At 46.7% G+C, this 17,820-nt stretch overlaps 1 protein-coding gene across 1 annotated transcript in view; it reads right to left on the bottom strand.

Annotated features, from left to right (window-relative positions):
• Positions 1-17,820, bottom strand: part of zfp64 (zinc finger protein 64 homolog (mouse)) — a 109,461-nt gene that overhangs the window by 9,859 nt on the left and 81,782 nt on the right. Inside the window, exons 4-5 of the mRNA XM_072514708.1 lie at positions 17,306-17,368; positions 15,635-15,886 (exon numbers count right to left, since the gene is read on the bottom strand). Of these exons, the coding sequence (XP_072370809.1) occupies positions 15,635-15,886; positions 17,306-17,368 (315 nt within the window). The remainder of the gene's footprint in view (positions 1-15,634; positions 15,887-17,305; positions 17,369-17,820) is intronic.

Here is a 17,820-nt window from a genome sequence, read left to right as displayed (position 1 = left end):
ATGATACAGCAGCAGCATAAACATTCTGCAGCAACTCCAGCTGTGGCTTTGCACATAAACAGTTTGGGGCCCTGTCTGAAATATTTTCCATTGTATAAGTAACAACTGGAGGCATATGCCCTGCCATTTCACTCAACGTGCGTTCAGCATGTGTCACTCCTATGAAATGGCAGTTGTTTGCACAAACATAGTCTGTTGCTTTGTCACAGCATAATCTCATATCTGCAGTATAATTATTTTCCCGTGGCTTTTCAGAATTGCCAGCGCGCAATCACAATACAATTGACATCTTCACTGAGTTCTTTTTTTTACCAGTGCAGAATCATCTGCAATTAAAGCGCTCACATGCCTGCCTGGTAAATGCCCCCCCACCCCGGTGTGACACTGAGTCAAAAGACCAGGAGGTTCAGGCTGAAAACATGGTCAGTATCAAGTTAACAGAGCTCATCTGAGCTGCAATGAGGACGCTGCAGCTGGCCTTCCATCCCCTTATCTTTGGAGAGGTGGAATCAGCTACTGAGTGACTTCTGCTGGAAAGTGTGCATATATGGATGCTGAGAACTGATGCACCATCAATTACACACGAGGCAAGTTGTAGGAAACGAAGTAATGGTTTTAATACTCCAAGATGTAGCCTGTCTGCTGCTGAACCCAGACTGGAGACAGGGCTACAGATCAGTCAACTACATACAACACCCAGTGGGGCAGAGCCATGGAAGAACAATATATAACACAGTGAGTAACAATGGAACAAATAGTAACAGAGAATATATACAGCGCTGTAAGTAACAGTGGAACAACAATAACAGTGGTTCACCACATTCACCCCCTGTTAAAAAAAAAGTCCAGCGGGGGTGAAGCAAATTTATAGATTAAGTCTATCAGGAGCTTTAACCGTCCGCTGTGATCTCCTCAGTTCCAGCTGTGGTGTGGGCACAGGTGTCGAGACCTCTGAATCCGGGAGCGTGTCGTCCTCTTCTTCTTCCGGAAGCGTCGACAGAGAGGGAGACGGTGTAGGCATGGGGGCGATGGTAATGGAGGTAGATGATGGAGGGTCGGGTGGGAAACCAGCGGTTGCCAGGTCCCGGAGGGAGACTGTGTGCTGCCGCCCGTCCTGATGTGCCACGTAGGCATATTGTGGGTTAGCGTGGAGAAGCATAACCCGCTCGACCAGGGGATCGGTTTTGTGGTTCCTCACATGCTTCCGGAGGAGAACAGGCCCTTTGGCTATCAGCCAGGACGGGAGCGAGACCCCTGAGGTGGACTTCCTATGGAAGACAAACATACGTCCGTGAGGTATCTCGTTGGTGGCAGTACACAGAAGCGACCGGATAGAGTGGAGCGCATCGGGAAGGACCTCCTGCCAGCAGGAGACTGGGAGACTTCTAGACCGTAGGGCCAGGAGGTCGGCCTTACAGACTGCCTCGTTCTCCCTCTCCACCTGTCCGTTTCCCCGGGGGTTGTAGCTGGTAGTCCTGCTTGAGGTGATGCCCTTGCTGAGCAGGCACTGACGCAGTTCATCACTCACGAACGAGGAGCCCTGATCACTGTGGATATAGGTGGGGAAACCGAAGAAGGTGAAGAGGCTATGCAGGGCCTTGATGACAGTGGCTGAGGTCATGTCAGGGCATGGGATGGCGAAGGGAAAATGTGAGTACTCATCAACGATGTTGAGGAAGTACACATTATGGTCGGTGGAGGCGAGGGGCACTTTGAAGTCGATGCTAAGGCGCTCAAAGGGGCGGGAAGCCTTCACCAGGTGTACTCTGTCTGGCCAATAGAAGTGCGGTTTGCACCCCGTGCAGACCTGGCAGTCCCTGGTCATGGTCCTGACCTCCTCGATGGAGTAAGGCAGGTTGTGGGCCTTGACAAAATGAAAAAGGCGGGTGACCCCCAGGTGACAGAGGTCATTGTGGAGGGCCCGAAGTCGGTTTACTTGTGCGCTGGCACATGTACCGCGGGACAGGGCATCAGGGGGCTCATTGAGCTTCCCAGGACGATACAAGATATCATAATTGTAGGTGGAGAGTTCGATCCTCCACCTCAGAATCTTGTCGTTCTTGATCTTGCCCCGCTGTGTATTATTGAACATGAAGGCACCCGACCGTTGGTCAGTGAGGAGAGTGAATCGCCTGCCGGCCAGGTAATGCCTCCAATGATGCACAGCTTCCATAATGGCCTGGGCTTCCTTTTCGACGGAGGAGTGTCGTATTTCGGAGCCTGGAGGGTACGGGAGAAGAAAGCTACTGGCCTGCCCGCCTGGTTGAGGGTAGCGGCCAGAGAAAAGTCAGATGCATCGCTCTCCACCTGGAACGGGATGGACTCATCCACAGCGTGCTTCGTGGCCGTGGCAATGTCCGCCTTAATGCGGTTGAAGGCTAGGCGGGCCTCAGCCGACAGGGGAAAAAGGGTGGATTTGATGAGTGGGCGGGCCTTAGTTGGTCCGCATAGTTGGGGACCCACTGGGCATAGTACGAGAATAACCCCAGGCATCTCTTCAGGCCCTTGGGGCAGTGGGGAAGGGGAAGTAGCAGGAGGGGGCGCATGCGGTCGGGATCGGCCCCTAGGACTCCGTTTTCCACATCGTAGCCGAGGATGGCTAGGCGGGTCGTGCGGAAAACGCACTTCTCCTTATTATACGTAAGATTAAGGAGCTTGGCGGTGTGAAGGAAACGCTGGAGGTTAGCGTCATGGTCTTGCTGGTCATGGCCGCAGATGGTGACATTATCCAGATACGGGAACGTGGCCTGCAGCCCGTACTGGTCAACCATTCGGTCCATCTCCCGTTGGAAGACCGAGGCCCCATTGGTGATGCCAAAGGGGACCCTGAGAAAGTGGTAGAGGCACCCATCTGCCTTGAAGGCAGTGTATTGGCAGTCCTCTGGGTGGATAGGGTGCTGGTGGTACGCGGACTTCAAGTCTACCGTGGAGAAGACTCGGTACTGCGCAATCTGGTTGACCATGTCAGATATGCGGGGAAGGGGGTACGCATCGAGCTGCGTGTACCAGTTGATCGTCTGACTGTAGTCGATGACCATCCGGAGCTTCTCCCCAGTCTTGACGACCACCACTTGGGCTCTCCAGGGGCTGGTACTGGCCTCTAAGATCCCTTCCCGCAGGAGTCGCTGGACCTCTGACGTGATAAAGGCCTTGTCCCGAGCACTGTATCATCTGTTCCTGGTGGCGACGGGCTTACAGTCCGGGGTGAGGTTAACGAAGAGCGGGGGTGGGGCGACCTTAAAGGTCGCGAGACTACAGACGGTGAGAGGGGGCAGGGGTCCACTGAATGTTAAGGTCAGGCTTCGGAGATGGCATTGGAAGTCTAGGCCTAATAAAAGGGGAGCGCAGAGGTAGGGGAAGACGTAGAGTTTAAAGTTAATGTACTCTACGTCACGTATCACAAGAGCTGCGACACAGTACACCCGGACCTCAACAGAGTGTGATCCAGAAGCCAGGGAGATTGTCTGGGACGCAGGAAAAATTTTGGGGGAGCAGCGCCTTACTATAGCCGGATGGACAAAGCTGTCCGTGCTCCCGGAGTCAAATAAGCTGGTCGTCTCGTGCCCGTTGATCTGGACGGTCATTATGGAGTTCTTGAGATGACGGGGATCTCGAGACTGGTCGAGAGTGACGGAGGACAGCTGCAGAAGGTGGCTCGTCTGGTCGGTGATAGCGGATGGCGTCGAAGATGGCGGCCAAGATGGCATCCCCCACGAGTCGCACGTGGTGGGTCGCGTAGAAGATGGCGGCCCCCACGAGTCACACGTGGCGGGTCGCGTCGGAGATGGCGAACAAGATGGCGGACTCCAAGGGTCACACGAGGCAGGTGACGTGTTAGAAGGGTGCAGTTCCGACAGGCAAGGTACCACGCGGCGGGATTTGGACGTTTTAGGCCGGGTCTGGCAGACTTTTGCAAAATGGCCCTTCTTACCGCACTCGCTGCAGGTCGCGTTCCGAGCTGGGTAGCATTGTCTGGAGTGCTGACCCTGGCCGCAGAAGTAGCAGGACGGTCCCCCGGAGTTGGCGGGCTGCCGCGCGGCACAGGCTTGTGACACCCCAGGATCGGGTGATGGCTGCGCCCAGGACGCCCACGAGGATGCCGCGTGGTCGGGCGTGAAGGCATCCATATTCTGGAAGGCCACTTCCTGGGAGTTCGTTAGCCGCACCGTGTTGTTTAGGTCGAGGGTACCCTCTTCGAGCAGGCGCTGATGGATGTAGTCAAGACCTAATGCCGGCCACATAGGCGTCCCGGATCAGGAGCTCGGTATGTTGAACTGCCGTTACTGCCTGACAGCTACAATTCCGGGCGAGTACCCGCAGGTCACGCAGGAACTTGACCAAAGATTCTCCTGGGCGCTGACGCCTCATGGCGAGGTGGTGCCGGGTGTACACCTCGTTTACCACCCTCACGTACTGCCCTTTGAGGAGTGTAATCGCCTCGTCGTACGTGGCCGCGTCTCTGCTGAGGGTAAATATTCGGTGGCTCACCCGGGCGTTGAGGACCCAAAGCTTGTGCTCCCCTGAGAAGGCATCAGTGGAAGAGTCGAGGTAGGTCTCGAAACAGCTTAGCCAATGCTGGAAGATCGCGGTAGCATCGGCTGCCTCTGGGTTCAGGTCCAATCGCTCAGGCTCGAGTGAGTTATCCATCGTACTATCTTAGAGTATTAAATTGATGCACCATCAATTACCCACGAGGCAAGTTGTAGGACACAAAGTAATGGTTTTAATACTCTAAGATATAGCCTGTCTGCTGCTGAACCCAGACTGGACACAGGGCTACAGATCAGTCAACTACATACAACACCCAGTGGGGCGGAGCCACAGAAGAACAACAATATATAACACAGTGAGTAACAATGGAACAAACAGTAACAGAGAATCCATACAGCACTGTAAGTAACAGTGGAACAACAATAACAGTGGTTCACCACAAGAACAGGATTGTCCTTGGCTGGGATGCCCAGTACAGTCAAGTAACTTGTCCGTGGTCAGACAAAAAGGACGGCTGCTTGGGCAAGGTGCTCTTGCAAAGGTCAGCAACGAGGGAGGAGAGAAAATTGGAAGAGGAGGGTGGCGAAGGGGGAATAGCTTAGAATAAGCACAACAAGCTAGTTCACCTATGGTACATTTTGGAGTATGTGTTCCTCCCTCAGTTAATTTGATCTTGTTTACTTGGTTCTTTATGTTATGCAAGATCGTCGAAGTACATGTTCCGAGCAAAGTTCCAGTCAGGAAGATGGCTGAACAGCAAAGTAGCATTGACCAAAACGCTGATTATCAAAAGCTCCAATGTGAGGGCAGCACGGTGGCGGAGTGGTAGCACTGCAGTCTCACGGCGCCGAGGTCCCAGGTTCGATCCCGACTCTGGGTCACTGTCCGTGTGGAGTTTGCACATTTTCCCCGTGTTTGCGTGGGTTTCGCCCCCACAACCCAAAGATGTGCAGGGTAGGTGGATTGAACACGCTAAATCACCGCTTACTTGGAAAAAAAATTAATTGGGTACTCTAAATTTAATATTAAAAAAAAGCTCCAATGTGTTGCACAGTCACTTTTCCTCCTCGACATGATGGATGAAGATCAGGTGGGCCTTTGCTGTATGGCCATGCAGCAATGTTGCAGTCAATGGTGTAGTGAAGGAAGCTGTCTCATTTGCAGCAGGTAACATGCACTGGCCTGTGTTGACCGTCGGTCCACCAGGTCTTGGATCGATCAGACAATATTGGTTGGCAAAGGCTGCCTGGCCTACAGGATGCCAAATATTTACCTGTGACAATGACAACTACAGAGGCAATAAACACAGTTGTAAAAGTTCTCCAGAAAATGAAGCAGGCCATTATGGAAAATGCCACAGAGATCCATGAAGGATAAGTTCAGAGATCCCGCAGCAATTGTCCCTGCACAGAATGATCAAGGCCCCTCCGAGTTTGGACGAAGCTTCCAGGAGCAGCCGGAATAAGAAACACAGTGACATGTGTGGCTCAAGCTACCACCAGTCCTTTGTCAGCTAGTGTATTTCAGACAAGCTCCCAATAGCAGAAACTGTATAAGCTAATCCTGGCATACAAATAGGTCTATATGTCATATGTAGAGGAATGGGGGCATGCACAGATATTCCCAACAGCTCCTCGGGACATCGGGTTTACAATCCTCCCAAAATGGCTGGGAGACTGCTGGATTTGCCCTAAATCTCCTGGTGATTTTTAAAAAGCAATCAGGAGATTTTAAATTGCAAAGGGTTCACTTTTACCCCTCCTTGCACCTGTCGCCAGGAAAGGAATGAACAAATTGATTACATAAGCATGAATCCAAGTTTAAAATTTTTTTAAATTAAAGTAACCAATTCTTTTATTTCCAATTAAGGGGCAATTTAGCGTGGCCATTCCATCTACCCTGCACACCTTTGGATTACATAGAACATACAATGCAGAAGGAAGCCATTCAGCCCATCGAGTCTGCACCCACCCACTTAAGCCCTCACTTCCACCCTATCCTCATAACCCCGCCTAACCTTTTATGGTCACGAAGGGCAATTTATCATGGCCAATCCACCTAACCTGCACGTCTTTGGACTGTGGGAGGAAACCGGAGCACCGGAGGAAACCCACGCAGACATGGGGAGAACATGCTGACTCTGCACAGACAGTGACCCAGCAGGGAATCGAACCCGGGACACTTGTGCTACCGTGGGGTGAGACCCACGCAGGCACGGGGGGAATGTGCAAACTCCACATGGACAGTGGCCCAGGGCCGGGATCGAATCGGGGTCCTCAGCACCACCGAACAGGGATCCAAATTGATAGAATTGTTTCCCATATTATCTTCGAAAAGACACATATTTCTAAAATGACTAAACTCACCTCACCCGGGGTTTGGCAAATCTCAGATCGGTAAACATGACCAATATTCAAGCTTGCACAGCAGCAGCCAGCAGGCTCACCAATAGAGACAGACCCAGGCCAGGTCAACAGGGCGGAATCGCAGTTCGGAGCTGCTGTTGCGCTGCAGACTCGCTTTGTGCACCGAACACTTACGGGTTCAGCAAATGTTGTTAGGGTGTTCTGGCAGAATGTATTGGAAGTATGGGTGTGAGATTAAAACAGTTAAATATCAATATTTCAAACACCTCTCAGTTCGACTAGATCTGTCAGAGGTGAGATAGACAGACAGAGCTTTCTGTACCCATGCTGAACTCCAGCTGCCAGTTAAAGGCGCTAGTTAAATGATTCATATCGCTGAACTAGGAGGGCAGTCTGAAGACTGAGACAGTTCAGCATCACATCAGTTGCAGCTGTTGCCAAACTTGATGCATTATTAACTTAGTCAGCAGAGTGTTGTTTTATTTGTTTCCTTCGAACTTTGGAAGCCAGATCTACAACATTTTGAAGACCCTGAGGTAACTGCTGCAGGGGAGAGAAGGGGAAAACAAATACTGGAATAAATGTCAAAAAAACGGTATCTTGAAAAGCAGCCATGGGAAGTGGGATGAGATGGCAGGGTGAATGAAAAATCTGCCCGTTTACTCTGGTTTTCCATGGCGTCACTTCTTCCAATGTCTCCAGGAATACGTCCAGCCCAAGTTGCAATTCTATCAGGACATCTCACAGGAATGCTTGGTATGTTGACTTTCAATATTGTAAGGGCCCTTCCTGTTGATTCCCATATATCCCATTTCTTTTACCTTTCCATTATTATTTTGATCCTTTAAATCGAGCAGAGGAAGTGAGGAACTCAAAAGTTGCAAAATACTACACTGTGCTATTTGGCGATAAAGCTTTTCACCAGCAGAGCTCAGACTTTCATGGCACCCAAGAGATCGGAAGGATTTGGTTCGATTGGTTGGCTGGTGGCCAATGAATTGGCCAAAGGTCATATTATGCCCTGCGACAGGCGGTGATTAGACCCTACCCATGTGAGATGTTTTTCAAAAAACCCAGGAAGGATCAGTTGGGTCCTTGTCGCAGAGAGCTGTGAGCTGCTGTCTCTCTCTATCTTCCTCCAGAAATGCCGCCTATCTGCTGCTTTCTTAGAATTTTATGAAACCATTGCAGACTGAAAGCAAAAATCTAGATTGAAGAAAGGTGTACTGGAAGACATCCATCTAAAAAGGACTTTTATCCTTTTTTTTCCTGCGTATTATTTTTCTCTTTACACCCCTCTTTCCCCTCTGTTTTGTCTGTCTTGTGTGTGTAGAGGGTGGGGCGAATTAAAAGAGGATCAGGAATTAGATAATAGTTAACCAGTTGCATTTGTTGCTTATTTACTCATAGTCATTGTTGTTAATAAAAATTGTGTGTGTTTGGGGCGACATGTGACACAGTGGTTAGCACTGGGACTGCGGCACTGAGGACCCGGGTTCGAATCCCGGCCCTGGGTCACTGTCCGTGTGGAGTTTGCACATTCTCCCCATATCTGCGTGGGTTTCACCCCCACAACCCAAAGATGTGCAGGTTAGGTGGATTGGCCATGCTAAATTGCCCCTTAATTGGAAAATAATAATTGGGTCCTCTAAATTTATTTTTAAAAATTATTTGTGTTTAAATTTACAGACCTGGTGACTGTAGTTATTTGGCAGCCAAAGACTAAAGACTGTGGGTATTTTCTAAGAATTAATTGTTAATTTCAATTGTATTGCGACTCTGGGTCAAGTGGGGTTGGAATTGGCCACACACTAGCCCCGGGTGTCGTAACAATAGGTCATGGCATGGAATAATGCATTAAAAGTAACACTAATCATTAGCTCACAAAACACAAGGATGCTTGCAATAAATGGACTTTTTAGAGTGATACAAGCATATACTGAGCATGACCAAGTACTGCTGCAAACTCTTAATGTAAGAAACAAATTATTCACTGGATAATAATTGGAGAGCAACACTCAGTTGTCTGTTCAAAACAAAGCAGGGGAAAGGCCAGATGTAGCTCTCAGGAAAAGCAAAATGCCTGATAAGGTCACTAGCTGGCATGGTGCAGGGACTTCATGTAGGTACAAGTAGTGGGGAACCTTGCTGCAGATTGTTTGTATCAAGTATGTGTCTGCCTTTCAATGACAGCACTGTGTAACATTTTCAACTAGCTCTCTCCAGAATGGTCAAAACACTAGGAATCTTTTAACAAGGCAAGGATCTGATGTTATATTTTTTCCTTCCAAACGTGCTTTGTTTTATGCTCTTTCTTATGGAATATGGTGGTTCAGTAAAAATATGATCAGCCATATTATGCAGCAGATAGCTCAAATCTCCCAGAAACCATCCTTACATCAGGAAAAAACAACAGCCTTTGTCGATAAAAGGCAAGGATACTGCCTGCATCTCCACACATGGCATCTTGTATGTGTAGAATGTCATAATATACACCAGTATATCATGGTGCAGATAAACACACTGATGGACACACAGCAAGACCAATCAACACACACAACACTGCAGCCAATCACCAGTTAGAGCACACTCACTATAAAGACAGAGGGCATCAGTTCTCCCGCTCATTCGGGATGCAGCCTCTCAGAAGGACAGAGCTTACAGCACAGATCTTCACCATGTGCTGAGTGCATAGACTGGTTAGGATCGGCATAGGTCTTTAGTTTAATCTAACATCGTGTTCACCCACAGTGAAAGTATGTTCAACAGTTTCTAGCTTAATAAAATAGTGTTGTTCTATTTTAAGTGTTGGTAGCCTGTATGTGTTCCACGGATCCAAAGCACCCAACACATCATAGAATGCAACACAACGGATCAAATTTGCAAAATAACCGACCAAATTTGGTCTTTAACTCATGTGGCATGTTATCTGATGTACAAGGCATTCTAATGAATTCTGTTCATTTGTGATGCACTGGCAAACTGCAATTTGTTTAATTAATGCTCTGCATGATCAGAGGCTATGTAAGGAAGTGCAGTATTACAGCTATTTTGCATTCACAGACATTGTCCTCCAGTTACTCCTAAGCCCTGATACAGGTGTGACAAAGCCCAGCTTCTTGATAAGACCATATGACATAGGAGCAGAATTAGGCCACTCGGCCCATCGAGTCTGCTCCGCCATTCAATTGTGGCTGATATTTTCTCATCCCCATTCTCCTGTCTCTTCCCCATAACCCCTGATCCCCGTATTAATCGAGAACCTATCTATCTCTGTCTTAAAGACACTCAGTGATAGGTTGTTCCTTGATCAGGTCCAGGTAGGGAAAACAATGCAAATACTTGTGCTCCATCATGTAATAGGAAGGGTCTTGGTCCTTGAGCATTTCCAATCATGATCTAATCTTGTTATTGCCCCTCTGGCTCCTCATACGTCTTGAGCACTGGCAGACTTTATGTGATGCTGTTGTTGCAAAGTCCACTAAAAAGCTTCTCCTTTGAGAAAGTCCATCCCTGATGGTTCACCAGTGGCCTATCACCTCAAATGAAACAGTTTTCAATGTGAGAAATTATATGGGAACAAAGTGAATCCTGCATGAATTTGCAAGTTTCTTGTTTATTGCTCTTTAACAAGCAAAACAAGGTTTGTGTGTTAAAGTGCAATATAGAACTCATTACTCAATTCAACCCATGGGCAAAAATTAATTAATGACAAATCCGGTGAATTAATGGTAACTCCGAACATTTCAATCCCCAAGATACTCAGGTGTGTGCATTAATGCACAGGGAAAACTTAACCCTCAGGAGCTTCTTATGCTTTTGCATTCTTTCTTTGCCTTGGCCTCCTGGAGGTAATGTCACTTTGCTGTAGCACAGCATTGTACGCAGTCCCTCAACCTATTAATTCTCATTTGAGCTTCAACAACAAGTGTTGTCATTTGAGAGAAATTAGGAACTGGGACCCTAGCAACTAGGTGTCACGTTATACTGAATTCATTCCAGTTTTTATATGACACTTGATTTGTAACTCACCTCTTTATGGAACTGCGGTTATTCATATCTGTACAACAAATTTGAGTTTGCCTTTCATGCATTCACTTCAAAGTGATAAAATAATTCTTAAAATTGATAAATTCCACATTAAACAACTGAAGGCAGACATTTCTAAGCACCTTCCAACCTATAAACTACCCTCATCAAACCAACAAACTCTGACTGACCTTAAGCTGTATTTACTTAATTTAAATTTTATAGCCTTAAAGAGATATATTGAGTTCAAGGATAACTCCATTTCAGCAAGGGAATAATGAGGGAGCTTTTACAGCTGATAGGCATCTAACAACATCTGCCATTTCGGATTTCTCCTGCGCTATTCAGCTCAGTCCACCTTCAGTGCACCTTTTCCCACTAAGTCACTGAAAATGCAAGCTGATAATACGACAGTAAGATATAACGGGAATCTGAGACCAAACTGAACAGGGCAACCAAAGGTGTACCTCCTTAATCAAACAAATCAAAGGATTGTGAAATTACTAGTGCAAGGAATGAGAGCAACATCCTGGGGTTACAACTGACCAGAAACAGAACTGGAATAGCCACATATATACTGTGGCTATAAGAGCAGATCAGAGGCTATGAATCCTGTGGTGAGTAGCTCACCGCCTGACTCCCCAGAACCTATCCACCATCTACAAGGCACAATTCAGGAGTGTGATGGAATACTTTCCACTTACCTGGACGAGTGCAGCTCCAACAACACTCAAGAAGCTTGACACCATCCAGGACAATGCAGCCTGCTTGTTTGGCACCCCATCTGCAATATTCACTCCTCACACCATGAATGCACAATAGCAGCTGGGTGTATCATCTACAAGGTGCACTGTAGGAACTCACCAAGGCTCCTTCCTAGATTGCACCTTCCAAAACCACGACCGCTACCATTTAGAAGGACAAGAGCAGCAAACACATGGGAACACCAACACCTGGAAGTTCCCCTCCAGGTCACTCACCATCCTGACTAATAAATGCATCATTATTCCTTTACTGTTGCTGGGTCAAAGTCCTGGAACTTGTTCCCTAACAGCATAGTGGGTGTACCTACACCATGTGAACTGCAGCGGTTCAAGAAGACGGCTCACCACCGCCTTCTCAAGAGAAGTATGGAATGGGCAACAACTACTGGCCTAGACAGTGAAGCCTACATGCTATGAATGAATAAAAAATAAGAATGTAGTCCACATTTAAAAAGAAATAAATTTAGAGTACCCAATTCATTTTTTCTAATTAAGGGGCAATTTAGCATGGCTAATCCACCAACGCAAACATGGAGAGAATGTGCAAACTCCACACAGACAGTGACCCAGAGCCGGGATCGAACCTGGGACCTCAGCGCCGTGAGACAGCAGTGCTAACCATTGCACCATCGTGCTGCCCGCAGTCCACATTTAAAGTCATGAATAGGAATAGGTTAACGACCAAAAACGTAGTCAAAGGTGCAGGTTTCACGGAATGTCTTAAAGGAAAAGTGGGGGTGCAGAGAAGTGGGGAGTTTTAAGGATGGAATTCCAGAACTTGGGGCCTAGGCAGCTGAAGGCAAAGCTACCAATGGTGGGATGATGAAAATGAGGGCTGTGCAGCATGGCAGAATCTGAAGAGTGCAGAGGTTTGTTGTAGGACTGGAGCAGGTTACAGAGGTAGGGAGGAGTGAGCCCTCAGAGGGATTTGAACATAAGGATGAGAATTTTAAATGAGGCATTGCAGGAGCTGGAGAAAATGTAGAAAACAAGAAAGTAGTCTCATGAAAAGGAGGAAAGAAATAACCTGAAAAAGGAAGCAAAAGAGCATGGGCATGATTTAACGGAAAGTCTTCGAAGTGTCATTTGTGGTGGGGTTTGCTGGGAGTTAAGTTCGCCACTTTTTTTGGGCCCTGGCGAGTTTCTCACCGGTTTTGCCCACACATGGACCCTGGGGGCCCACTCTTCTTCAGGCCTCCCTACACCTTCCAGGACTCCAGTCACTCCCCTCCCCCCAACCACCCAGAGGCCCCTTCTTATCTGCCCTGCACCCCCCCCCCCCATCCTTCATACCCTCCCTCCACCCTGCTTTCAAGGGCATGGCCCTCGTCAGGCCTTGACCCTTGGCAGTGTCGCCCTGGCAGTGCTCCTGCCGGCTTGGTAGTGCCACCTGGGCACCGTGGTAGTGCCAGGATGCCAGTACCAAGGTGCCCACATTCCAGGGGGAAGGCCAGGGGGCCACCCTGCACTATCCCTGGCCACCCCCAGGGGCTTCTGATGGCCTGGGTAATCCCACGGATGTGGACCAGTACTGAACGGCACCTGGCTGAGAAGGCCGTTGGATCCCGGGAGACCGTAGATACCAGGTAAGTAGGCCTAAAGTAGGTTTAAGGCTTACTTACACAAGAGCAGCTTGGTCCTGTCCATTGCGGGCGGGTTCCTGATCCCGACGCCTCGCAGGACTTGGGTAGATCCTACGAGACGGTGTGGCTGTTGCGAAGCCCGTGGGAGGCTTCACCCGGGATCTACTGGTCACGTCGTGCTTTCATTATTTAAAGGAGAAATATTAATAGTGACGTGCAGCGAGAGCAATTCTGGTCATCTTGCTGCCCACAAAGTGCCAAATAAATGATTTTCTATTGGCTCCAGAATACTGGTTCAGATTGCGTCCTGCTGAGTCGTGGGCAGTTGGAACAATCAGTGAGCTACTTGGTTGATTGCAGCAAAATGATAGTGGAATATGAATATGTCATCACGCCCAACTTGCACTAAATTACAATGATCCTACTTGCTTCTGACAGGAGCGCCGGCCGCTTAAATGAGGGCCACTTGAAGTATTCAGTGGAAACCCTGGTTGAAGCTGAGGAAATGATAAGTACATGTTGAAGGAGTTATGTCAAGGTGCAGGAAATAAAAAGAGTAATTTGTCTCGAGACTCAGTACTGCAACCATTGTGGGTTGTAATTTTTATAAACCACCTTCAAACAGAAATTCAGTAGAAAATGGTTAGATGTACAGAAAATACCAAACTAGCAGAAACAGTGGTACCAGAAGACAGCTCAGAAATTCCAGCTCTTGTACAAAAGTATGCGGGTGAATGCAACAAGTGATGTATGAAATTTAATGTAGTAAAATGAAAACATAACACATTAAAGGAAAAAGGAAAGTGACATATAATTTACTGGGATTGGTGTTGAAATATTTGACGATGAACATTGAACCTTTACACACCCAACGATAAACACGATCAATCAATGCATAGCAGCAATCAATAAAGTTAATCAATAAAGTTAATAAGATGACGAAACACTAATCAAAATGGCAAAACGCAAGTCAAAAGAGTTAAAAATGAACCGTTATGGGCAGCACGGTGGCACAGTGGTTTGCACTGCTGCCTCATTGCGCCAAGGACCCGTGTTTGATCCCAGCCCTGGTTCACTGTCTGTGTGGAGTTTGCAAATTCTTCCTGTGTTTGTGTGGGTCTCACCCCCATAACGCAAAGATGGGCAGGATACGTGGATTGGCCACGCTAAATTGCCCCTTAATTGGGAAAAAAAATTGGGTACTTTAATTTTTTTTTTAAATGAGCCATCTTTGTGCTCAAGTCAGACTACACTTTGACCACTGCATCCAGTTCTGATTGCCATGGAAAGAGCTTGACCTCCACTATCAGGAGTCTGAGAAAAGACTGAAAAAGCTTGGGTTTTACAGCAAGCAAAGGAGACTTTTCAAAGCTGCCGATTTATCGATGGTCATGAGCTAAAAATGCAGAAAAGGGTCGAGCCTCAAAATAGCCTCAGCTCAATCAATTTGTCCAAATGTTAATGCAATGGTTCAAGTTAAGAGGTGTGAACAGAGGAAGGAAATAAAACCTAAAACATAAATGTAACTGCTTTACCGTACCTTCATTCAATTCAAAACAACTTCTTTTTGTACGCATTTCAATCTGGCTTGCACCATGAGTAGCAGTATGAGTAACAATATGGCTTATCTTTATTTCTATTTTAATAACTTTTGCTGAATGTGGCAGATGTCTGGAGACTGCATCAGGCCCTCCATGTAAAATGAGTTTGTGACCATGGCTCTGAACCATCAGAAGCAGATGCTTCTGAACTTCTTGATTAATTGATGGGCCGAATGGCCTCCTTCTGCACTATAAATTCTATGACCTCCTTCTGCACTGTTGGATTGGATTTGTTTATTGTCACGTGTACCGAGGCACAGTGAAAATTATTTTTCTGCGAGCAGCTCAACAGATCATTAAGTACATGGGAAGAAAAGAAAATACATAATAAGGAAATTTTAAAAGATTAGAACGATTGTAAGTTAAGTAAAAAGTGGATCTGTTGGTGAGAGCTCCGGCGCCATCTTCAGAATGGTGACCAGAATGGTCACTGTAAACTCTATGACCTCCTTCTGCACTGTAAATTCTATGATCTATGAACAGATTGAGGACGTTCTTCTGGTCTAACCTTTTAGTCTCACCTGCATCCAAGTGAAACCAATAAATGTAACTCAGCTGGGTTATTAGGGCATTAGTTTCTCTCAGGTTGTGCACCTTTCTAAAAACGAGAAAAACTCATTGTATGTATTTGATGAATGTTCTGAAGTGTTAGGATGTGACGAAGTTCGACGTGCAGATTTGAATCACTGTGCAACTAAGTTACTGCAACAAGCTAGTTTCCTGTATCTTCATTCAATTCATAACAACCTCTATAGACATGCCGTTTCAATCTGGACTGCACCTTGAGTAAGGAGTCTTACCAGTGTGAGAACGGAGATGAATAATGAGCTGGCTAGAGCTGTGACTAGCATAAGGGCATATCTGACATTTAAACGGACGCTCATCAGAATGGATCCTGAGGTGCTTCTTCAGGCTGCTGCTGTCTGCTGCTGCATAGTTACAGTGTTGGCATTTATGTGGCTTCTCTCCAGTATGCGAACGATTATGCATCTTCAGCTTATCCAGACGACTGAACCTCTTGTTGCAAATGTCACATTTGAAGGGTTTCTCACCTACAAAAGAGCACAGTTTAAACACAGTATGAACACCCCGAAAAATAACATGGGCCTGTGCTGATGGACTGCACTATTGGTCTTTCCTGAATGAGCATTTTCTTCTATAAATGTGCGCTACTTGAATTGCAGCAAAATCGTTTCACTTGGGGGAGAGGTAAACATTCAGTTAACTATTAGAATCAAGTCAGAAGTGATGATATTTATGACCGCTAATTAACTACTCAGGCTAAGGGCACAGTTTGAAACAATCAATGCACAATGGGAGCTTCAGGGCACTGGTGAACTATTCCTCAACACTATTTTCACTTTGGCTGTAGTAACTGATTACTGATTCAGAAAATATGCATGATAAGAATGCAATGGTTCAAGTTAAGAGGTGCGAAAATGAGGAAATAAGCAAAAGAAAAATGATGGAATAGTTAAAACAGCCACTCCATCAGGGCTGAGTAGAGCAAGTACAAACAGAACATGTTCAAATTTCCCCTTTATTACCGCAAATTCACATGCAGACCGGCTTCCTTGGACATTCGAAGGGACAGAACTTTGCTGGACAATGTAGGGGCACTTGCATCAAAATTTCACATGGAAAATCATATATGTATCCCATTGCAAACCACCTCACTTGTGATAACCTATTCCCACTCTCAGATGACTGATAAAAATAACAATGGACTAAGGCATATAATGCCATTTGTTAAAAATCCCCACTGTTAGAAAAAGCGTTGCAGTTAAAACCAGGAAATTTGACTCCGTGATTAACAGATGGAAAAGGCATAAGGTTTCTGGGTCATTTAAACCTAAGACCCCCAGTTTGATTTCTAGACAAGCGTTTAGCTTGCTCATTCTATCTGTATGTAAGTAAGAGTCCTCCAATCAACCTCAGTGCTCCTGATCTAGGGATCTGACAGTCAGCATGGGTGCTCAACCCTGACTGAGGTTCAGTGGCATCTTTTGCATAATGAAAGTAGGTGGATGCTAAGGGAGGACAGAACTGGGCTCAGTCACGATAGCCCCCAGTAGCTGAACAACCTAGAAATAATCAGTCTCAGGTCAAGCATTAGCAAAGGTCAGCAAGGGCTGACAGAGCTTATGAGCTGGCTTCCAAACCGGAGTCAACATCTGCAAGAAGGACAGGGAGGGGCCACAACACTGCTCGAGTGTACAGAAATGCAGGTATTGCAAGAAGAAAGATTTCTAGTTTTTATTTGGAAAGGCAAGTATTGGCAGAATCAACACTCAACTTGAACTTTGAAATGTCTTCCCATTTTCCCTCTGTATACAGCCTCAAATTTAAAGTTGATAATAAAACCCAGGTTTTGCTTACTTACCGGTTGGAGTAGGCTTGAAAAGAAAATCACAAAAAGTATTTAAATTTGATGGCATTTAGGTAGTAGTGCTACTACAGATTGGTCTTACCTGTATGAGTTCTTAAATGTCGATCTAAATCTTTATTTCCATGGGATGTTTTGAATGCACAACCTAGTGCCAAAGAAAATAAATAAGATAGTATTTTTGTCGGGTGTACAGCTTTTTTACATCACATGAAACAATCCTGTCAGACTCTCCTGAGGATTTGGCAGCTAAGGCTTGTTTGGTGTGGTTCTAAGCTCTACAGACCAGGATTTTCCAGTCCTTCCCGCTGGCTGGAACTGTCCCTGGTGTTTCATTTATGATCAGGCCAAGTCAGCCAATCTCAGCCCAGTCAGCAACAGGGAGAAGACAGCAGGCCTCAGTGTCCCAAGGCAATGGAGAGCAGAATAAAAAATGTTAGTCAATGCTCTGGTTTTTTGATTGCTGGCTTGTGCCAGACCCCTGTCAGTCACCCACCTACCCCAGAGAGAGCACCTGCAGACAACAGTCGAGGATAGGATCCTACAGTAAAATCACCTGCTCGCATAAAAAGAATGACCATGTGGGAAGGTGCATGTGCT

The sequence above is a fragment of the Scyliorhinus torazame genome, chromosome 8 (assembly GCF_047496885.1).
Source record: "Scyliorhinus torazame isolate Kashiwa2021f chromosome 8, sScyTor2.1, whole genome shotgun sequence".
Classification (NCBI taxonomy): Eukaryota; Metazoa; Chordata; class Chondrichthyes; order Carcharhiniformes; family Scyliorhinidae; genus Scyliorhinus; species Scyliorhinus torazame.
This window is presented reverse-complemented; position numbering and strand designations above follow the sequence as displayed.